Source organism: Rhinolophus sinicus, chromosome 14 (assembly GCF_057876585.1).
Source record: "Rhinolophus sinicus isolate RSI-liver-muscle chromosome 14, RSI-T2T, whole genome shotgun sequence".
Lineage (NCBI taxonomy): Eukaryota > Metazoa > Chordata > Mammalia > Chiroptera > Rhinolophidae > Rhinolophus > Rhinolophus sinicus.
This window is the reverse complement of record NC_142514.1, coordinates 187,236,416-187,259,394: the sequence shown is the minus strand read 5'-3', so window position 1 is coordinate 187,259,394 and position 22,979 is coordinate 187,236,416. Positions and strand designations below refer to the sequence as shown.

General features: G+C 60.4%; 1 protein-coding gene across 3 annotated transcripts in view; it reads left to right on the top strand.

Moving 5' to 3' along the window:
- The window catches only part of KCNQ1 (potassium voltage-gated channel subfamily Q member 1), a 307,298-nt gene that overhangs the window by 31,947 nt on the left and 252,372 nt on the right, over positions 1 to 22,979 (top strand). For all 3 annotated transcript variants that reach the window (XM_088789796.1, XM_019713689.3, XM_019713688.3), the window contains exon 2: positions 12,056 to 12,146. In XM_088789796.1, coding sequence (XP_088645922.1) covers positions 12,056 to 12,146 — 91 coding nt within the window. The remainder of the gene's footprint in view (positions 1 to 12,055; positions 12,147 to 22,979) is intronic.

Genomic DNA, 22,979 nt, shown 5'->3' with positions numbered 1-22,979 from the left:
AGGTGAATGCCCCATTCTGGAGGCCTCCTGGCCTGGGTGGGTTGGCTGTTCTCATCATGGGGTGCTTGTTTTGTCAGCAGAGGACTTTCCCGGCAGGGGTGGTAGGGAGCAGACAATGCGGCTTTCCTGCTCTGCAGGTCGAGGGGGCAGCAACCAGCCCTCCCTTGGTCCCTGGATCCTGCCCTTGGCTCCTGGGTCCCGCCCCTGACCCTTGGGTCCTGCCCTTGGCCCCTGGGTTGCAGTGCAGGGCTTTGGGAAGAAGAGGGTTCCGGCTCAGGAAGGAGGCTGTGGTTGGGTTCTGGGCTGCCACAGAGAAGCTGGCGTCTCATCCAGGGAACCCGTGGGGACACCTACCCTAGGGGTGGGGTGTGGGTGAACTGAGGCCAGCCGGAGGTCCCGTGTCTGCTTGGTGGGCAGCCTTGGCGGATGGTGGGGTATAACTGGCTGTCTCTGTCTGGGAGGGGATTTTGTCCCTACCAAGTCCCACACAGTCCGGGGCTTGGGTGGGCTCTGCCTCGGTCGGGGGCTGCCAACATGGGTTCCTGGCCTCTCAGAAGAAGCCTCTGCCTTCCACCTGTTAGGTGAGGGGCTTGGGAGTTTGGGGGCAGTGGGGAGGCAGTAAAGGAGGAGGCAAGCCTCCTGAGGCAGCCTGAGGTCCTGCCTCCCTGGGTCTGCGCCGGCCCACCCTTTCCAGGCCCACCCTCAGTTTCTCCTTCCATAGTAAAGCAGGGATGGCTGGGCTTCTCGCCCAAACCCCATGCCAGGTGCTCTCACCGCAAGACAAAATGGGGGCTGGGGGGCAAAGAGTGAGTGTGGTGCAGCCTCAGATGCACGCCCCCTGCTGGCTTTTCTCCCTCGTGGGGAAGTCCTAGGCTTTTATAACTGGACAGGACCAGACCGAGCCGGAGTTGAGTGGGATTCTTGGCGTTTCTGAGCTTCAGTCTCCCCATCTGCAAAACGGGCACCTTAATGTCTAACTTGTATTAATTGGGGTTCTCCAAGGAACAGAGTCAGGGAGAGAGGGACAGAGAGTCCTGATTGTAAGGAATTGGGTCATATGATTTGGGGGCAGGCTGGGAACCGGGTGGGCCCGGTGCTGCAGATTTGAGCAGAATTCCTCCCTCCTTTTTGGGGACCTCTGTCTCTGCTCTAAAGGCTGTCCACTGATTGGTGAGGCCACCACATCACAGTGGGTGATTGGTCTTAGTCTACTGACTGTCGGGATCGACCATGTCTAGAAAACCGACTGAAAACCAGACTTGTATCCCGGTGTTTGACCAAGCAGCTGGGCCCTGGGCCGAGGTGCCCGTCGCTCTCATGGACGGTGGGGAGGGCCCTGGTGGGAGGGGGCTGCTCGCCCAGCACTGGCACTGTCTTTCCATCCTCAGTTTTCCTGTTGGGGTGGGCAGGCTGCAGTCATTGGCCCTGGAGGTGGCCCCTGGTGCAACTGCTGCTCTGGGGTTAGCTGCCTCTGCCTTGCTCGCGGTGGCTTTGAGGGTCTTTGGGAGTCTGCAGCTCCCGTGCTCATGGCGCTGGGCTGGAAGCTGCACAGGGAGGCCCTGGCTCTCACTGCTGTCCTTCTAGCCAGTGACAGAAGCACCATTCGTGGCACAGCCTGCAGTGTCATTGTTCCCCTCCCTGGCTGCCCCCTGTTGATGGAGTATCAGGTGTGCCCGAACTCTTTGCGGTCCTCAGGTGGGCTGTGTTCTCTTCCCTCCTGTGGGCTTTGCATATGCTGTTCCCTGTGCCTGGACTAGGCTCCACCTCTGAGAAGCCCTTCCCTGATCGCCCATTCTAAAAGTGGGAGAGGTAGGTGAGTTCAGAGGGAGGGGGGGGTGTGGGGAAAGGGGTGCCCAGCTGGAAGCCTTGCGTGCCACTTCAAGGCCTGTGCTGCCCCTTAGTCTGTGGGGTGTGTACACGGGGACAGCTGAAAGCCGTAACATCTGGGGAGGCCTTCTTCCCCTGTGGGATCTCGCTGGTAGAATTGAGTGGCATCGTGCTGAGCCCCTATTGCTGGCCCTGGAGCCTGGCGTTGCCACCAGCTCTGCCGTGAAGCTGCTGGGGCTGGCACTGGGGACAATGGGGGCCAATCTGATGATGGTCACGGCCTCAGCATCCATTACCGAACACCTGCAGGCAGTTGGGCACACTTGATGCATTCGCACTTCCCAGTGGAGAAACTGAGCCTCAGAGAGGTCACACAGCAGCTCAGTTTCCAAGGACCTCCAACCTCCACAGTGGGAGGTGGGGAGGGTTCCTTCAGCTGGAGACCAAACTACAGCAAGCAAGACTTAGGCGAGACACAAGGAAGGACTTTTCCAGTGGTGATGGGTTGTGCTGCCCCAGCCGAGGCAATGCCAGGGTCAGTGTCCTTCATCCTCCTCTCCTTGGTCCTTCTTGGGACCTGGGTGAGATGTCCTGGGAGCCCTGCCTATAGCCTCCAGTCTTCAAAGTTGCCCTGTTTGAAGGAACGCAAGGACCTGCACCCTGGGGTTAGGAAGCCTGCCGGGCCCCCCACCCCCCACCCCCCCCACCCCTGGTGCTTGGGTCTACCTCCCTCAGATCCAGGACAACACCCCATGGGGCTCCTTCTTGCCCCAGACGGGAGGCGTGGGAGGTCCTGGCCCATCCTGGCCCCCCCCAGGTGAGCCCTGCAGCAGCCGACCACTCCCAGGCTGAGGCTCTCCCCTGAGACACAGGACGTGTACAGGTAGAGTGAGTGGGTACAGGTGCGTCCGGCTGCCCTCTGCGTCCTGCTGGCCTCTCCCTGTCCTGGACAAGCTTCTTTCACAGGGAAGACAACGTACGTCCTGGGCAGATAAGGTCTCTGTCCCTGAGGTCACACCAGTTTGTTCTCTGGCACCTTCTAAATATACTCTCTGAGGGCTTTCTTATCTCAGGCTGGGCTGCACAGCCAGGCTTACTGTAGGTGACACTCTGGGGGACAGAACCGCCCCCGGCCGCCCTGGGCCCTGGATGGGCTATCCTTCTCTGCCAGGAGGCTCTGCCTCAGCTGTGTCTGGCCAGTGCCCGAATGCCTCCCAGGGCCTGAGTGCTTCAGCCAGCCTGTCAAGTGCACACAGGGTGGCTGCAGTGATGGCCATGACCCTGACGGCTGGGACATCCCACAGCACTTCCATTTGAGCCGTCCAGGGGCCTGTGCTTCCACTGCCAGGCCCGCCACAGCCCCTCAAGTGTGGGCGGTAGGAGGGCCTGTTGCTCCTGGCTGACCCTGGGCTGCTGTTTTCTTGGAGGCACAAGCCTCTGCATGGTAGGAGGAGACCTGGGCTGGAGGCCCATTCCCTGCTGTGGTGCTGTGTGACTCCAGGCAGTCACTCACCATCTCTGAGCCTCCCCCATGGGACTGGCGCGCTTCTCATGAGGATTGGCATGACCAGGAGGAAGTGGGCTCCTGTGCGGCTCGTTCCCACCCTCCCGCCATGCTGGGGCCTCCCACCTGCCAGGCACTGGGGCTCCTTAGGGGGCCGCCATGGGGCCTGCTGGGAGAGGAGGTGGGCCCCAGTTCTGTGGTTGGATGTCCCTTTGGTCTGATGGATACCAAGAAAGCACCTGGGCTGGCCCATGGCCAGGGGCTGGACAGTCCAGGTTCAGCCATCACAACCTGCCATCTGGACATGGCTGTATGCCTCTGATTGTGTGAGCGGACCCCTATGGAATCACGTATGCATGCACACTCTGTGTATACCCAGAGAGAACCCCCCACACACAGCCACCCCTCTCGGGCCGAAAAGGCTTTGAAATGACAGCTTGGGATGGTGTGGCCAAGCTGTCAGCCAACGCCTGTCCTCAGCTGTCCCCAGGCTGCCCCCAGTTGGCATGGCCCTCGGTGCTCTGTGTGGAGAGGACCCTAGGCATTGGGGTGAGGTGTGAACGCGGCCATCACCCTGTGCTCCGACGGGAGCCAGGCCGCTGTGTGGCCTGGGCAGGGCAAGAGCCTGTGCTTGGCTGGACCCTGCAATCCCACTGCTCAACCTGCAGGGTTGTCGGAACAGAAAAGCATGGCCAGGGCCAGGGGCATGGCCGTCACCCACCTTTGTCACCTCTTAGGGGTACAGTGGGATGTTTGGCAATCAGCCCACATGGGCCTGAAGTGCATCCCACCAGGGAGCTCCCTGGAGGCTCCAGGATAGAATCTTGTGTTTCTGGCAGTGCTGAGTGGTCCCCGTGAGTGGTCCCTGCCCGTCCCAAGGTCAGCAAAGGGGACAGACCCGCCATCTTTACGGGGCTCTGCTGTTGGCAGAGCCATCACAGGCCTCTCTGTGCCACATCATCCCCTCGCCTGTGTCGTCCCTGTATTTCGGGGAGAGGCCCTGAGAGGAGGGTGTGGATTGAATGCTGGCACGTCACTACTGCCTGCATGGTGGCCCCTCTGAGCCCTCGCCCAATGCATCCTGCCCATTCTGCGCCCATCCTCACACATTCCGGGCCGTTGGGTGGCTATGCCCGCTCCTGGCTCATGTCAGCGTCTCCCCTGGGAAGGCCCCTTTCTGCGTGGTGCTGTTGGCAGTAGCCTGTGTGTGTGTGTGTGTGTGTGTGTGTGTGTGTGTGTGTGTGTGCGTGCATATGTGTGCGTGTGTGTGCGCGCGCACATGTGCACTGAGAGCTGCCTCAGTGCCATGTCCTGGCCCATTGAAAGGCCGCGTGGAGGTGGGGAGGGGCAAGGAGGGAAAGAAAGGAGCAAAAGGATCTCACTTCTTGCTGCACCCTGGAGGCCTACCTGGAGGAGGTGGCCCTGAAAATTCTTTTTACTGAGCTCCTGAGTTCAACCTAAACATTGTCTTTCATGCATTCAACAGCCACTCATATACCTGGCCCCATGCTGGGCCTTCAGAGGGGGCACCAGCAGGCACCCCCTGGCTGGGGAGAGCATCAGTGAGCACCAGGTGGTGAGAGTGGGGCAGGGGCCACAGGACCCAGCCAGGGCCTCAGAAGGCATCCCTGAAGGGAAGCCCAGGCCTTGGGTGGTGGTGGATGCTCAGGAAGATGTTTGGCGTTTAGGCCTCATTTGGAGGGTCTTTTGCTTGAGAGGGGCTGGTGGGTTTTTTCCCCAGGATCGCTGGGTGCTCAGTGGATAGTAAAAGACTGACGGACCAGTGGGGTGTGGACTGCAGGTTCTGGTGCAATCCTGGTGGCTGCTGGGTGGTGGTGACCCTCGGGTGGTGGAAGCCCAGCGTTTGGGGAGGTGCTGTGTGCACAGAAGCTCCATGAGGCCCCAGTGTGCTTGGTGGGAGGGTCCTGTGTCTCGGGGTCCCCAGCCCAGATCGTGTTTGGAAGAGGTGTCAGCTGAAACCCTGAGACGCCGAGGAAAGCCTCTATATAGTGGCAGGGACTTGGGTTTTAATCTCCTAATAGCTCCTTGCCGGGCGGCCTGGTGTCTGTGTGATGGGATCAGTGCACTGGCGCGTCCGCAGGAGTTGAATGACCACAGGAGTTGAATGTCTGCCGCCACCCGCCACCCGGGGGGCCTGTTGTGCTGTCCTCGTCCTGGAGCAGATTGTGTTGCACAAATGAACCTTTTAAAGAAATGAGGCTGGACCCTGTTGAGGCAGCCCGGCAGCCCAGTGGAGGTTCAGGGGGCTGTGGGGTGGACTAGGCGGAGGGGTGGCCGTGGAGCCCTGGTCCCTGGGGTGGCCGTGAGGCAGGCCTGGACCCTGCCCGACTGACTGAGCACACTGCCCGGACAGGTCGTGGTGACAGGTGTTGAGGTGTGGTGGCCAGAGGGGCTGTGGGGAGACAGGTGAGGGGTGGGGGGCCGGGCAGGAGGGCGTGGTCCGGGTCTCCCTGGCCCGTGCTGGCTCCTCTCTCTCCCGGGCGCCGAGGGGTGACCTCGAGGACACGTGCCCACATCCCGAGCCCTGCAGCCTGTGCATGTGACTGCACAGAAAGAGCAGGTGTGATTAAGCTCGTCAGCATCTCGTGAGAGCAGATGATCCTGGAGAGCTGGGAGGACCCTAGACCAGTGACAGGCCGCTTGTGAGAGATACACGGAGAAGTTGACAGACACAGAGAAGGCCATGTGGCACCTCAGCTCAGAGGACTGTGGTACCACGTACTGGCCTGGTCCCTGGCAGTGGCACCCCGTGCCCAAGGATGTGACTGTCTTTGTCTCTGAGCTGCGTCGCAGGGGCCTGGGGTCAGCTATCCCTGTGGCCCTCGGTGTGTCCCCACTGGCTCCCTGTCCTGTGGCCCTCGGCGTGTCCCCACTGGCTCAGAGCCCTGGTGTTCCTGTCAGTGGCTGTGTCTCTTCCTCCACAATTCATGGTCCTCTTGGGGCCGGGTGGCCTTGGGTAGAGGGCCAGCCCCACAGCCTGGGACCTGGGACCTGCTGCACTTACCCAGGCCCCTGTCTCCTCACGGGAGGTGATGTGACCTTCCACCCAGGGTTTAGAGGGAGGCCCCGTGCACAGGGTCCAAGCATGGCCGGGGCCTGTGGTGCAAGCTGAGATGCACCCGGCCCAGCTTCACCCAAAGCAGGGTGGGGCCTGGGCTGGACCAGCAGGGGGGCCCTGGTGTCCATGTTGGGCACTGTCCCCGCCCCCCGATCAGCCCCAGCAGGACTGAGGCTGCCCCTCTGGGAGTCCAGTGTCATGTGGGTGTCCACGTCCAGGGCCACTCAGGTCAGCAGGGCTGGGCGGGGCACCTGTCCTTCACTTGTTTAGGGTGTTTGGAACAGTCCAGAGTGACTTTTATACAAAGAGAAGCCCCTCAGATCTGGTTTGGGGTGAAAAAATCAATACCTCATCTTTTCAGTCACACGCCCAGAAGCCTGCCCGGCCTGGGGTTTTAAATCGGCTTAACCAGCGCTTTGTCTGTTTATCCCCGGTGGGCGGTCTTTGAATCTCGGTCAGCATCTTTGAAAGCCTTCGTGAAGCCATGTATAAACGTCGTTTCCTTTAAAAACATTTTTAAAATTGTGGTCAAATATAGAACATACGATTTACCATTGTAACAGTTTTTTAGCGCACTTCTCCATGGTGTGGGGCACACACACCACCGTCATCTCCAGAACTTTCCATCGTCCCAGACTGAGGCTCTGTCCCCATGAAACGCTCACTCCCCTCCCCTCCCCCAGCCCTGGCACCACCATCTACTTCCTGTCTCTGATTCTCACTCCTGTAGGGACCTCGTGTGATGGGGTCACACGGGATTTGTTCTTCTGCGACTGGCTTGTTTCACTCCGCACGATTTTCTAGAGATTCCTCTCTTTATGCAGACCATTGTTCCTGCGCCAATGAGACTTTCCAGGTGCTCCTCTGATTTCCATTCGTTCAGTAAGTTAAGCATGCAGGCACATTGCAAATCCTGTTCTCTGAGGGGCCCCAGTGCTGCCTGCAGGAATCCCGGAATTTCTGCATAACCCCAGGCTAACCCGAGGGCTGCGTTCTCCTGAGCTGGGTTCTGACGGCGCCTGGGACGCTGCATGTTTTCTTTGCACGTGAAGTGTGGTTCTCGGCATCAATTCTGAACATCGTTGGGAAAAAGCCCGTGGGTAGCAGAGACCTTCGTCACCATGGATTCATGGGGGCTGGACCGGCCTGGGTTCAGTTGTTGGGTCACTTGGGCTGACCCGGCCTGTTATGGGGGCCTGGCATGTGGGGAGAGGTCTGTGGCCCCTGTGCCCTGGAGCACCCTGCCGCCCAGGCCTCCACCTGGCCTGGCAGCGCTCCCACATTCCTCTGTGTTCCCAGGGCACCTGGCTGCTTCAGTTAGCGCAGTGATGTCCGATAACGTTCCGGACGTCCCTCGGGGCCACTGCTGGCAGTCATAGCTTCTGTGGACCAGCCTTCCGGGCACAAGCCAGGCATTGTTCCACTGCCCGGAGCTACCCTCACCTCTGGCCGCGGCCTCCTCCTGCTGACGTGCACACAGCTCCGGGAAGTGGGGTCACGCGGCACTGGGACCGATGTGGCCTCTGCGTCTTTCCTCCTACCTGCCCCTGCCCCACACCCTGTCTATAAACCAGGCCAAATTCCTTCTTTCCCTGGGCCTCAGTCTTCCAACTCTGGGAGTTCTGGGCTGCCTGAGTTTGGAGCCTCAGGATGCAAGCTGAGATGGAGGGGTGGTGGCCAGCCCTGCGGAGGTGGGGGGTGGGGCATCTGGCACCCCAGCCTGAGCCCTCCAAGGGCAGGGACCCTGTCTTGGCACCTCTGAGGCTCCTGGGCTCACCCAGCACTGGCCGGAGCAGATAGAAGCATAATTAGTTATATCATTCTTCCTGAAATTACTACAGTGTAGTCAAATATTTGAACAACATATAGATAGATATAAATTAGCACCTGAACTTCAAGGGGACACATCCTTCAGTCGGCCCTGGGAGGAGCTCCTTGGGCAGGCCCCCACCACGCCCTGTGGCCCCATGTTCTGTCTGCATGGGGTGGCAGGGTGTGGGGGCTCCCATGCATCTCTGTTTGGAGCTTGGGGTGAGCACACCCACCCTGACACCCCTCTCCTGGCAGGGCCACCCACAGGCGAGGCTTTTGCCCCCCCACCCCCTCAGTTCACGGAGCCTCCTGAGCACAGCCGGGCACAGGTGTGGGGGAGGAGAAGCCCCCAGCAGGTGGGGTCCCTGCGCTGCTGTGCATGTCGCTGGCTGTGATGCTTTCAGGCCTCCTGCGGGCAGGCGTCTGTGTGCCCACTTGACACCGCTCTAGCCAGCTCTAATTGCTGCCTTCTGTCCTGTAGCCGAGGTCGTACTGACAGTGACATAAATGGTAGATTGCCACCTGGTAGCAGAACTGAAAAACTGGAATATGCAGAAGTGGGGGCTAACAGGCGCTGGAGTCTGTGGTCCTGTGGCAGATGACGAGCTGCCGCTTCGGCCCTGACGTGTCACGGCCCCCCAGGACGCAGTCCCACCGCGGTGCCTGTGAGGGCGGAAGGCGCTGCTTTCTCTTTACTGCCTCTGCTCCAGGAGGCAGAAAACAGAACTGAGAACTTCTCAGACGTGGTCTGGCCATGGAGCCTGGAGGCCAGGCGTCCGGGAAGCCTGGGGCAGCAGGAACCCCAGCCCTGGGTCCTGAGCCTGGCCCAAGCGAGCCCCTTCCCTCCGGGGCTTCATTTTCCTCGCTTGCGGGCCATGAAGGGGTGAGGGCGGTGGTGTGGGGCACAGGATGGTGGCTGGATTGTGGCCGCTGGTGATGTCGGTCAGCTGAGTAACGGCCCTGAGATGTCCGTATCCTGGTCCCTGAACCTGTGAGTGGTGACCTCCTGTGGCAGAGGTGTGACTGGTGAAAGGGGCGGTCACCCTGCATTACCTGGTGGCCCTCATCATCATCACGGGTGCCCTTGGGAGCAGGTCAGAGAGGAGACTGTGCCGTGCTCTTCTGCCTGCCCCTCCTCAGGGCCCAGACTCCAGGCACCCACCACAGCCTTGCGCCCCCTGCACTATTGTCACCTCCCTGCTTTAATCACAAGTGGCCTTAGGAAGCATGGGGCCTTGGTTTCCCCGTCCGTAGCATTTGTCAGATGACAACATGGCTACATCTCGTCCCCACGAGATACTGCCTGTAAAGAGCTGGCTGGCAGGGGACAGGGTGGTGGCAGTTGGTCGAGGAGCACTTCCTGTACCCCACAGAGTGACGGACTTATTCCCACAGGCCAGGGTGGCTGTGTTTGCATCTCTTCTGGGGGGAGGGGTCCACGAGACACTGCTGGTCCCAGGCCTAGGGGGTCCCGGCCTGGCTGTAGTTCTTCCTCCTATGTCTGGCCGCCCTGCCATCCATAGTCCCACGAGGAAGAGGCCATGGGCTCTGGCGCGTGTCGGGGAAACTGAGGCAGGGAGCATCCCCAGGCCTCATGATCCTGGGGGGGTCACCACATCTCCCTTCTGCAAATGCCTCCAAGGCCTGGTTGGCCCCAAGGAGCCCCCAGGGGGAGTAGGGATGGGCGGCCGCTCCTGCCCCTTCTCTCGTCCCTCTTGCCATGTTGGGCAGTGAGCCCTCAGGGTGTGGGCTGCAGCACAAGGCCTGGCCTGACACCCCTCACTTGTGAGTGGAAGGTGAGCTCCGTGCCCGAGGGGCTGTCAGTCAGGCCAAAGATGGGCTCTTACTCACCCCACTGGTGTTTGCTTGTGTCCCCACAGAGGGCTCCCCTCAGTGTCTGGCAGGCCCCACCTACTCTGTTAAACAGCTTTACTGCAGCTCAGGCCCTGGGCGTCCTTCCCAGCTGGCAGGAGGGTCTGAAGAGTGAAAGCAGGGGGCAGGGTGGGTGTGCAGAATCCTGGCAGGAGGCCGTGTGTGCAAACATGGGGGGCTTGGTGCAACCTCAGCTGTGCAGGGAACTGGTGGTGGGAGCTGGGCCGAGGGGGGGCAGCGGTGCAGCTCAGTGGTCCTGCTGTGGGACTGGGGCCACGATCAGACTGTACCCCAGACCCAGCGTCTGGTGGGGTGTGGGGGGTGGGGCTGGCTGTCTCCTGCCAAGAGATGAGGGTGGCAACTGTGGGGCACAGAGGGCAGATCAGCATGGGGGACTGAGGATGGAGCTTGGGGACTGAATGGGCGGCGCACACAGCAGGCATGGGCTGAGCACCTACACCTGCTGTGCACCAGGCCCTGTCCTGGGCATGGGGGGCGCAGCAGGGATGGCACTCCATAGCCCTCCCCTGGAGGCGCTCAGGGTCTGGGGCATGGACAGTGGGCCCCAGTAGTGATATGTGTGAAAGGTGTGACTTGGGGGACGTGGGGGTCAGATCACCTCTCTGTGGATGAGTGGGTGTTGGCCCTACAGGAGCAACAGTAGGTGCAAAGGCCCTGAGGCCAGTGGAGCGGAGCGTGTTTGGGGAGAGGGGCTGGCAGGAGCCAGGTGGTCTGGGGTCACCATGGTATCGTGCTGGGGATGATGAGGGCTCAATGTCAGCCGGTGGGGTGGGGTAGGCTGTGGGGTTGAGGTTAGAGGCAGGCACCATGGTCAGGGCGAGAGATGAGGCAGGCAGGCCTCATCTGGCTTCACAGGTCTAGCTGCAGAGGGAGGCGGTGACAGAGGTGGTGAGGCAGCTTTGGCCAGAGCTCCTGGAGGGCAAGGTGTAGTTGGAAACCTGGGGGAGGGTGAGCAGGGACTTCGGGCATGCACCCTGAGGCGAGGACGGGATAGCCCCACCTGAATGGTGCTTAGAGACCCCGAAGCCCCCTGGAATGCTCCCCAGGCAGGAGGAAGGCGGGGGGCTTGGCCCAGTGACATCCAGGGACACAGAGGGGCCCTGGATGGTCTGCCTTCAAGAAGCAGAGGCTCCTTAGCTTTCTGATTGGGACGTGATCAGAGCAATGGGTCTGTAAAGCTGTGAGGACCAGCCTGGGGTCGTGCCCAGGAGTGGCCCTGGGGTGGGGCTGCCCCCTTCCCTCCGCTGGGTCCCGGGGCTGGGTGGAGGGAATAGGAGGGTGGCAGACGCAGCCAGAACAACTCTGAGCTCCAGCCCCTGGGGAGCCCCTCCCTTGCATGCGGGCTTCTGTGTTCTAACCAGCAACCTCCTTGCCCTGGACCAGGAGCTCCAGTCCCTGCCGGCCCACGGCGCTGTTTGGAAGTACCTTGTAAACGGACATTGACTGTTACATATTAAGTGTCCCATGTTGTGATGTGACCTGGGGGGGAGGGCACACTTCAGCAGTTCTCAGGGCATTCTCAGAGCTGTGCCCCATCACCGTCATCGAAGCTCAAAGGAAGCCCCATGCCCACTGGCCCCCGGTGGCCGCCAGTCTGCTTTCTGTCCTTGTGTAGTTCCCATCTGGACATTTTGTGCAAATGGAATCACACAGTATGTGGTCTTCAGTGTCCCGTTCTTAGCTCAATGTTTCATGTAAGGTCTATCCCATGGGAACGCGGGTTAGTGCGTCATCCTTCCGTGGCCAGGTGACAATACCCGTTGTGTGCATGGGCCACAATTCGTGTCTCGTTCACCAGCTGGTGGACCGTGGGGTTTGGGGCATTTTGAGCCCTACGCTTGGGTGGTGCCGTGGGGAGGTGCTGGGCGGGCCCCGGGCCTGGGCTTGTGTCTGTGTGAGGGAGGCTGGCCAGCGCTGACTGCATGTCCTCCTGTCTGCAGCTTTCTCATCGTCCTGGTCTGTCTCATCTTCAGCGTGCTGTCCACCATCGAGCAGTATGTCGCCCTGGCCACAGGGACCCTCTTCTGGATGGTATGTAAAGAAGCTGTCACAGCCTCCCTGGGCTTGTGGGCGTGGGGTGGAGCGAGCAGCTTCTGGTTCTTCCGCCTGCAGGATGACCCTGAGTAGTTTCCCCTTCTGTTCGCCGGCAGCTGTGGGCTCACCCTGATACTGGGGCATTGGAGGTGTGGAGCTGTCCCTCAGCTCTCAGATTTTCCAGGCTGGTGGTCAAGGAGGGCCTCCTGGAGGAGGAGGCTTCTAAGCTGGGCCAGGAAAAGACAGGAGGACGTGGGCATGAGGAGCTGAGGTTGTGGTTGGCAGGGACCTGCCCGAGCTTGCACTGTGGTACCGGGTCTGGGTGACTCCTGACCTGAGTTGTAGCTGGTACATGGACCCTGCGGGTGTCCCAGCTCTCACCCACCCAGACGGCCTTTTCCACTGCCTCCTGAGGCTCTCACTCTCCTGCTGTGTCCCAGGCCCCTGAGGAGGTGCTCAGGGGCCCCAAGAGTACTGAAGGAATTTCCAACATGGGGCTCCCAGCCTATCTGAGCCCCTCACCCTGAGAGTGGGGTGTGAGGGGTGTGAAGGCTCTTCCCCCACTCCCAGGTGTGAGCCCCTCAGACAGGGCCTGGGAGGGGCCCCCTACGACCTCGGGCCAGCCTGACTGTGGCAGGGAGGCCAAGCTGGGAGCCCACAGCCAGAATGGATCACAGCACGGTGTATGCTGGGCCAAGTGCCGAGGACATGTGCTCTCACGGAGGAGACACCTCCAAGTGGACCTGGCTGCAAGTCTGCTGAGCAGGTGGAGCGCAGGGGCTGGTCACGTCCCCAGGAGGCCACCTGAATGCTGATGGCATCGGCGTCTTTCTATTGCTGTTTTGTGTTCCCGTATCTTCTCGTGCAACATCCCTCCACCTACAAAGCGAGAGAATCACGACACCCCCACCTGCACCAGCTCCACTCCCTGGGGCCGCCTGGGGAGGGTCCTGCTTGGGCACGTCGTGTCCTCCTGTCTCGGAGGCCTGGTCAGCTGGGCTCCCTAGTCCTTGTGACGGACCCCAGTGGCAGTTCCCATGTCATTTCTGCGTAGTGGACTTTCATATTTCCCCCCGTGCGTCTGGGTTTGGAGTCATGGTGATGTCTCACCCCGCAGAGGCTGTGGACGAATTCAGCCAGATTTCTTCTAGTGGTTGTGTGGGTTAATCTTACGGACTTATGTTGTTGATGGCAGTTGGGAACGTCCTGGCGTGTGGCGTGAGGAACAGATCCCCTCTCATTTCGTCCCTCTGGTCTTCCAGTCACCCCAGCGCCACGTACTCAAAAATCTGTCTTTCCTCCCTGATGTAAGGTGCTGTTTTTATTGTAAGCCAGGTGTTCCGATGCCAACAGTCCCCTGGTCTGAGTGACATCACCTCCCAGGGTCACCTGCTCTGATGACATGTGCTGAATTAATTCTGTGTCGTTTTGCGATTTAGTATCTATCTGTGCCTGGCTCTTGTTTAGGGGTCACCAGCCCGTCCTCACTAGCTGGCTCCTCCCTGTGACCTTCACAACCAACCTCCCATGATCCCCCAAAAACCTGATGGTATCGGATGGATGAATTTGGCGAGAATGACATCTCTCTGCTGTGGGGACTTCCGGCCACGACCGTGGGTTTATCAGGGGTTCTCTGGTTTCACAGTGGGTTTTAGACCGTTGGGGTTCAGTTTTTTGCTAATAGCAGTGACTGGAATAGTAATTGGTGTTGTCAGTTGTCATCACAAATGGGCCTTCTCTTCCATCATGTTTTGTGCGTTTTTTGGTGGCTATGAAAGCCATTGGTTTTGGTCACTTGAATGGCTTGTGACTTGAATTGCTCTTTGGGTCCTCTCTTCATGACCAAGGTGACCGAGCTGCTTATCCAGGTGGAAACTGAGGCAGGAAGGGGCTGGGAAGACCCTGCCAGGCTGGGCCCAGAATCCAAGGATATCCTCAGCAGATCCCTGCCCTGCCCGCTGGGCACTGGCTGGTGTCTGCCCTCCCTACTGAATGTAAGTGCTGGTGGGCACCAGGGCCAGGGAGAGGACTGGGGCCTGTGCCCAGAGCCTGGTCAGCCTCTTGCCCCCATGGGAGTTTCCTGGAGCGGCTGCAGTGGAATACCACAGCCGGGGCGGCTTAAATCACAGACACTCGCTGTCCCCAGCCCTGGAGGCTGGAGTCCGAGAGCCTGGTGTTGGCAGGGCTGGCTCTGAGGCCTCTGTCCTCGGCGTGCAGACGGCCGTCTCCTCCCTGTGTCCCCACACGGTCGTCCCTCTGTGCGTGTCTGTGTCCTGACCTCTGCTTATAAGGACCCGTGTCACAGTGGATGAGGGCCCACCCCAGTGACCTCATTTTACCTTAATCACCTCCTTAAAGGCCCAGCTCCAAATACAGTCATGTGCTGGGGGTCAGGACCTCAATGTAGGAATTTGGGGGACACAGCTCAGCCCCTGAGTCCCTCTAAGGGACTTGGGTCATTTGTCCATTGCTGGAACATTCACCCTTGGGTTTGAAGCAGTTCCCACAACACCGAAATCCCAGGCTGGGGAGCACACCAGAACCCCGTTTGGGCCTTCCATCCAGGGCGCCTTACCTCACTCTCATGACGCTCAGGCAGGCCCCCAGAAGCACCTGGGAGGGTGATGGAGCCAGGCGCAGCCTGCATGGGCTGGCAGAGGGGACCCGCCCTCACAGACGTGCCCTGTGCGTCCTCGTCCTTGTGTGTGAATCTCAGCCCGGGGACCACTGATAGGCTGGAGGAATCCCAGGCCCTGTGCCCGGGGTGGGGGTGGGGACACACCCTGAGGGCCTCAGAGCTCCACTCTCCTCAGGGAAGAGCCAGGAGTTGTGTCCTGCCCCCGACAGTGTGAATGTGTTAGACTGAGCTCTTGCTCAGACATTTCATGGCCCGGTTCGGCCCAGGGCTGGGGGAGGTGGCTGAGGGCTCCTGTCCTGTCCAGGGAGCCCCTCCGTCCTGGCAGGCCCCTGCCCTGTCTTCCCTCCTTGGCGCCCCTGCTCCTCCGGTGGAGGTCCATTCATCTATGAGGCCCAAGTGCCACCTGGTGGCCATTTTTTGAACTGCGGGCACAGTGCCCCTGCTGAGGATGGGGGCTCAGCATGGGCTAAGCAGGGGAGAGAGGTGCAGGTCCCCTCCGTCTGGGTCCAGGATGGGTCTGCGAGTGAACAGGCCCTCTGTCCCAAGCAGACAGCCTGTTCCGGCTGTGGCCTCACCCCCTTTCCACCCCTTGGAGGTAAGAGACCCTATGCTGCTTGCCTTGTCCCCCATTCTGTCATGTCAGCCACCTCCCTGCCACCCTCATGCCCCACCAGGCACCCTCTCCACACAGCAGCTGTTGGTCATGGGGGGTGGGACGGGGCTTTCTCAAAACAAAGCAAAACAACAACCTGATGGTTCCAGGAGCTCTTGTGGCGTTTGGCTCCTGTGCACTCTGCTTTGCAGCCCTGTCCGTCCTCCGTCCTCACCTCCCTCTGCCTTTCCGGCTCCTCCACCCCAGTGCCCTGTCCCGGCTGCTCAGCTTCCGCACTTGGCCAGCCTGTTTCTCTGCCAAGTTACAGGACTGGCTTCTTGTCCAGTTTCAGGCCCCGGCTTGATTGTCACCATGTCAGTGCACCCTCCCTGACCTGCCATCTTCAGGGTCCCCATCCCTCCCTGTTCTTCTCAGCCATCTGCGTGCTGGGCTCTGCGAGTGGGTTCGCAGCCTTCCAGCTCCTTGCTTCCTTCCTCCACCCACCCCAAAACCCAGGGCAGGAACCCAGTGGCTGCGCTCACCCCACACGCTCAGCGTGGTGTTCCGGGGCTTGGACCCCCTCCTTTGAGCACATGCACCCAGAGCTGCTTCCATGGGACACCCCAAATTGCTGTATTGTCCCGGGCCTCAGTTTCCCCACCTGTAAAATGGGTGGGTGGGCAGTACGGTCTCAGATTTACTTTCAAAAGTCTTGCTGTGTTTCTTAAGGAATTCCCAACTCACTGGCCATGTGGTCCTTCGAGGTGGGTTTGAACTGGCTGTATCTGGCTGCCAGTGCAGAGCCATGGCCATGGGGTGGTGGGGTGGAGGGGTGTTGGGGACACAGTGGGGATGAGGCAGCCATGGGCCCAGCCCCCAGGGGTAGAGGTGAGTTATGACTGGGCCTGGCTGTGAAAACAGGGCAAGGTGAAGAGGGATTGTGGGTGGATGTGTGTGCAGGGAATCTGAGGGCTTCCTGGAGGAGGGGACACCCTGAGAAGGGAGGGGGAAGGAAAAGGTAAGTGGGTGCCGGGGCTGGCTGGCACAGGCAGGTACCCCTCCCACAGCTCACAGCCTCCAGGGTGGGCTGGGCAGTGGCAGGGCCCCAGGACTCTCAGTGCAGGTGGGAATCGGGGCTTCCTGGGGAGGCGGGGAGAGGCGGTGTTGACCATAGGTGGAGGGGACCCGGTGTGGGGAGTGGGCTTAGGAAGCTGAGGGCTTTGCAGCCCCGGGAGTCGGGCCACAGGACACCAGGTGGCGCTGTTGTCAGCGAAATGCAGGTGCCCCTGGCTGGGGCCCACAGCGCGGGAGCCAGACCACAGCCTGGAGCCCAGGAGGGGCCAAGGGTGGGCTCTGCGTGAGGGGTTCTGAGAGCAGCACGAGGTTTAAATGGTGGAAAAAAAGTCGTTCAAAGCTGTGTTTTCCCGGAGAGCCCATATTTCTTCCTTTTTTTTCATAGGCTTGGCTTTTATGGTGCCAGAAAGCTGTTATCTCAGCCTGGGGTAAGGAAACCCCAGGCGGCCTCCGAGGGATTAAGCGTTCTGCTGAACCAGGGATATTTGGTGGGCCTGAAAAAGCCATTTTGTTGGAATCTCATCTGTGTTGCGGGGTCTGTCCTGGGCATGTGAGCAGACACGTTGGAGCTCTAAGCCGTGTTTGTGGCTTCCCAGGGGAAAGGGCCACTTCTGGGGTTGCAAACAGCTCCTGACATGGTTTCTGAGTTCAGAGGAAGCCCTGTGTGTGTGCTGACATGTGTGTACATGTGTGTCTGCTTGTGCACATGTGTGCGTGTCCACGCTTTGTGCCTGAGTTTCTGTGTGTGCACCCCCAGAAGGAATCTGGGCTTGGGGGCTGTCCTGTGTGCCCTCCCTGTCTTGCTATGGCAGAAACCCCCCACTCTCTGCAGTCAGAGGCCCTGCCCGGCCTAGCTGAGGGGCTCGGTTTTGTTCCTGAAGTCGCACACAAAGGGAGAGGCTCTGGGAAGCACAGCACACACACAGCGTGTCCGTGCCTCTGGTGGGGAGCATACCGGGGAGCTGCCCTGCTCTGCCTGTGGTGAAAACCCCGTGAGCGCGGCCCGGAGGTCTGGGGGATGAGATCATCGCTTGCGGCTTCCTCCCTTGCTGCCGAGGCCCCCTCAGCCCCTCCGCTCGGACCCAGCCCTCCCTCCAGCTGGATACCCCACCCCCAGCACAGGGCGAGACCCTCCGGCTCTCTGGGCCCCGTGGGACTCTGTGGGCCCCCTCAACAGCCTTCTGTGGGTCCCCGTTTCTATGGAGCAAGGTCCAGGCTCTGTCCTCGGCCCCACCCCCCAGCTCACACTCAGAGGCCCCTGCAGACCCGCATGTTTCCACACCCTTCAAATGCCAGGAGAGATGACGGCTAAGGTCAGGGCCAGCGCCACCACACCCTCTGCTATGTCCTCCCCTCGCTGTAGGGGAAGAGCGTCCCAGAGCTTCAGTCCTTTCTGCCTAAGTTCAGGGCACCAGTGGGGGGCCCAGGGTTTGCATTAAGAAACCCCAAGGTCTCATTTTCTCCACCGCCTCCTGCTCAGAGCGCCCTTCTCTCTCAGGCTTCCTTCGCCTCTCTGTTTGGTGAACTCCTACACATCCGACAAAGCCCCACTCTGGCACAGTTGCCTCTGTGACACCATCCTGCTTACCCAGGGGCATCACCTGCTTTCTCCTCTGGACCTCAGGGTACTCGGGGGAGACCTCCTCTCCCTGCCTCCGAACCTTGAGCTCCTTTGTTTCATTGTCCCCAGCTCATGGCAGCCACCCTGCTAGGATTGGTCCTTGCTGCCCGGGCCTTCTCTGATGTTCTGCCCCAGAATGCAGTCCATCCCCACCCACCACCTGGGAGGGGGAGTATTCTCTCCTGCCTTTATCCAGCCAGCAAACACTTATCGAGCACCTACTGCATGCCAGGGTCTGTGCAAAGAGACGTGGGCTCTTGAGGGCAGAACACAGGCTTCATGTGTACCCTCTACAACTCTCCCCGCAGGGCCCTGGGAAGAGGCATCAGCATCTAAGAGTGGGGAGAGGGACTGGTGCCCCCCCTTACCACTGGCGGCAGTGGCACACACGCCCTCCTGCGTGCACACCTGTCTGTGTGCGTCTGTGTGTGTGCACACGTGTGTTCTGCTAGGCCGCAGCTCAGGCGTCTGGGTGTCTCTCGGCAGGGCCTGTCCGCTAGGGAGCCGGCTTTCCATGGTCAGACCAAGTCTCACAGTTCCCGGCAGAAACACTAAAAGCGAAAGATGGGCCCCAAAGAACCGCAGTCCGCCTTCTGGACGTCTCTGATCGGCAAACCCTGAGAAGGGCAAGGTTTCTTTGCGAGTGGTTCTGGCTGCCTGCACACCCTATGGGCCCGGTGACCTGCACGCAGCTCAGCAGGATGTGTGGGGGGCTCTGCCTGGGGTGCAGGGGGAACCCCTCACTCATCTGCCCGGAGGCCCCACCTGGAGCCGACCCCACGGAGATGGGGTGGAGGGACGCTGGCCTCGAGGACTGGGAGAAGACACGGTGGACATGGGGGTCTGGGCTGCTCCTTAGGCTCACTGGTGAGGGCGTGGCTGAGCTGGACAGAGCGTGTCCAGTGGGGGCAGGGGCTGTCCGTCCCGTGCCCGGTGGAGTGGGACTCCCCATGGGTCTGGGTCACCCCCTGGCATCCCGCATGAGTCTGTGAGCAGAGGCGTAGGGCCACCAAGCAGAATTTGAAACCGCTGCCTTTAAGGGGACTTGGCCAACTGGCCAGAGCTCCTGTGTAGATCGGGGGACCCCTGAAAATGACAGCCCCCCTCCTTGGTGACTCTGTGGACATAGCCTGAGCCACTCGCTCACTGCATTTCAGCTCCCCAGATCCTCTAACACAAATGGCACTTCTGTCCAACCCACGGCCCACATTTGTGTGTCATCGCTCTCTCAGTGTTCGTAGCATTCTTTTCTCATTGTGTGGTTGTCACGGATTTTATCCACCTTGATGTGCAGTGGCCGTGGCCCTCCCTCCGTGGTCTCCTCCTGAGCGTTGAGGGGGAGTGCCTCTGTCCCCACTGTATCCAGAGGACAGTTCTCTGGCCCCTGAGGGCGTCCAGGCAAGAGGAAGCCGAGGGCTCGAGGCTCGTGAGGCCCTTTGTGGGGCCCCGGGCAGCAGCTCAGACCATTCCCACCGGGGACAAAGTTTATGCCCCACCCGGGCCCCCCGTCCCCGGTGGGGGTGACAGGGCTGGGGCTGGCTGCGTTCCTGGCCTGGAGGCAGCTGCTCCGGAGGGGGACAGCTGACATTCCTTCATGCAGGGTCTGCGCTCAGCCGAGAGAGAGCCGTGAAAACGGGAATCCTGTGCTGTAACCAGAACCTTCCATGAGGACACCAGGCCCTGTGTTGGGCGGGGGTGGGGGTCCTACGGTGACTCGTTTCTGTAACAAAGACACCCTCTGTGAAGCCCACAGCCGGGCCTCACGTTATCTGCTGCCAGAATTGTCAGATCGAACACGTCTGTTCAGAACAGGGAGGGGGGGTTGGGCAGGAGGAAGAGGAAAGTGTGCAAAATGTTTGAAACTTTCCCGAAAAACATGTAACCTGATCCTGTGCGAATGGTCTGAGTCAGGTGGACGCTCCTGGCCGGCAGGCAGTGTGTCCTCTGGGGCCTGTGCAGAGGGAAGAGCCTGGCCCCACCTGGCGTGGTGAAACCTGGTGGGGGGGCTCAGCCAGCGGTGCTCAAGGCCATGGGGACAGGGGGACAGCCACCTGCCCCCCAGATCCCCCTCACTCCTGCACCAGACACCGCTTACAAATCCCCCACAGGTGCCACCTGGGGCCATTAGAGTGTCAACTGTGCCTCCTGATGGGGAGGGGAGGTGCCCCTTGTCTTGTGCCTGGTTCTGGGACCTCTTGGGCCCTGAGGAGACTCCATGATGGCCAAGAGGTGGCCCTGGGGCCCCAAGACCAGCCAGGGCCTGGCCACAGGACTCCCACTGGCTTTGGGAACCGCCTGCGTCTGCGCCTGTTTGTTTCCATAGTATTTCCTGTTTTCAAACTATAAAACTGTGTGATGCAAGTCTAGTGCTGGCATCTAAGACTGCCTTCCTTCCGGGGGCGTCCTTGCTGGAGCCCTGCTGAGAGCCCCCGGACCCACACCCCATCTTCCCTGGACTCTGGGGTCCACCCTCCTCCCTGGAAGCCATCCCACCTAATCCGTGGGCCCCTAGCCCGCAGGAAATGACCGTCCTGTTTGTCAGGGAGGCAGGAGCCCTGGGGCCTTGTACCACCGCTCAGGTGCCCGCTCAGCAGGCCCCACGGCCTCCCCAGCACCTGGGGGGGGGGGTTGTGTATGCGCACGGTTCCCAGGTTTCTCTCCCACCGTGGCCAGGGGTCTGGATGGTCTCCTTCTCTGCTATCCCTGTTGTGGCCCCTTCTCTTTTCTTTCCCTCTTTTCAGAAGTTGTGATGCTTCAGCTCTAGGTTGGTGACCAGAAATGGAGCCACCCCGGGTCGGGGTGCAGGCGTGGTGGGGACTAGCAGGACACCCCTGGCTCGGCTCAGCTTCCAATGTTGTTGGTGGGAAGGCCCTTTGAGGGGCAAGCACAGGAGAACCTCCTGCCCGTCTAGAAGGTGATAGCTGTGTGAGGAGGGGGTCTTTACATGCGCCTAGGCTGCGCATTGGCCACCCCCGGGAGAGGCCCCCATGAGATGCTCTGCTCTCTGAGTGGGAGGCCTCGGGCGCCCTCAGGCCTGGCTCCATGTTTCCTGTCCCTCTTTGGCCTCCATACCACGCAGCCCACACGTCAGCGTGTCCCTGAGGCCCAGGACAAGAAGCAGCCGCTGGGTGGGGGCGCCTGCTGTGGGCTCCCCTCCTCCATTGGGGATTTAGCAGAATCAGAGCGTGCCGTCCATCCTGGGACAGGTGTTTCCTTTATGCTCTGCCCGAGGGCTGGGGAGAAGCTGGTCATTAAGTGCCACATTCGGTGGGGGTCTCCGGCTCAGGGTAGCTGGAGGGCGGGTTTTGTTAGGGCCTTGTTGTCACATCTCACCCCCGCCAGCTGGAGCGCCTTGTTTTAAGCATGGGGCACCAGCTAACATAACATAACGGGGATCCATGTCGCTGGCCGCAGCCAGGATGCTGGCACTATGCTCCCTGTGGGGGCTCCCGGGGTCGGCCCTGGGGAAGTCGGCAGGATGAGCCCGGCCGGGCCGTGTGGCTGTGGGGTACAGCACAGTGAGGTCTGCCAGTTGCCACTCCCCAGACAAGTGGGCTGCCCAAGTGGCTGGTTGCAGGGTTGGGGCCAGGGGGCTGTGCAGGTCCCAGAATAACTGCCCCAGGTATTGCATTCAGATGGGTTATAGTCGTGTTCTGTGTTACCCCAGATCGTGCAGGATGAGAGCCAGCGGCCCTGGCTGTGTGGCCATTGAAATGTGTCACTGTATAGACTTCGTGGGCAGGAAAGGGGGTCTCAGTGTAGCCTTGAGGGGTTGAGGGAACACCACCCATGCTCCTGGCCCCCAGCCCCTGCCTCACTGAGCCACCTTGGCGCTGGGGCATAGCCCCTCTTCCCTGAGTTTTCATCTCCCAGTTGTAAAACCGTGTGATGGCCTAGCATGCAGGGTTGGGCTTGAGTGGAAGGGGAGCCATGGCGACTCCCAGGGCCAGGGCTGCTGGCGGCCGTGTTCAGTCACTGGCAGGAGATGCCCTTGAGCCAGGTCCAGCCCAGTGTGCCCAGCTCACTGCCCGTCAGTGACTTCTGGGCCCCTGATGTGTCCCAGCTGGGCTCAAGACAACTTGATGACACCCACCAATGGGGGGAGGCCGAGAAGCCCCAAAGCATCCTTAGTGTCATGGGGACTGGGGTCCCCTCCCTAATGTTCGGGTCTCCACCATAAGTGCCGACGCGGTTGGGCTTCTGGCCACCTGGGAAGATGTGTTCCGAGCCTCACACCTTCCCCTTGGGTAGTAGCTGTGAGGCAGAGACCCCAGCCCAGAGCTCACAGTGAGGGGTGCCAACATGCATTCAGGTGGACCCAACCACGGCTTGGCTGAGAAAAGTCTCCTGTGCTAGAAGCCAGGCCTGGGCGGCTGCGGCCAGTGGGGCCATTTCCTCAGCTTGGTCAGGACAGAGGTGGTTGAAGCAGCAGGTTGGGAAAATGTGCCTGATTGAGAGGTGGGCGTGTACAGGCACACACGTACGCACAGGCACACACGTACGCACAGGCACACGTATGCACAGGCACACACGTACGCATAGGTACACACGTATGCACAGGCACACACGTACACACAGGCACACGGCACACACACAGCACACACACAGCACATACACATGTATACACAGATACACAGCACACACACAACACACAGCACACACAGCACACACATAGCACACACAGCACACAGTTCACACGCGTAGCACACACAATAGACAGCACACACACAACACACACACGGCACATACAATAGCACACACAACACACAACACATAGCACACACACACACCACACAGCACACACAATACACAGCACACACACAAAACACACATGTGGCACATACCACCATACCACACAGCACACACACAACACACAGCACACAACACACACAGCACACACACACA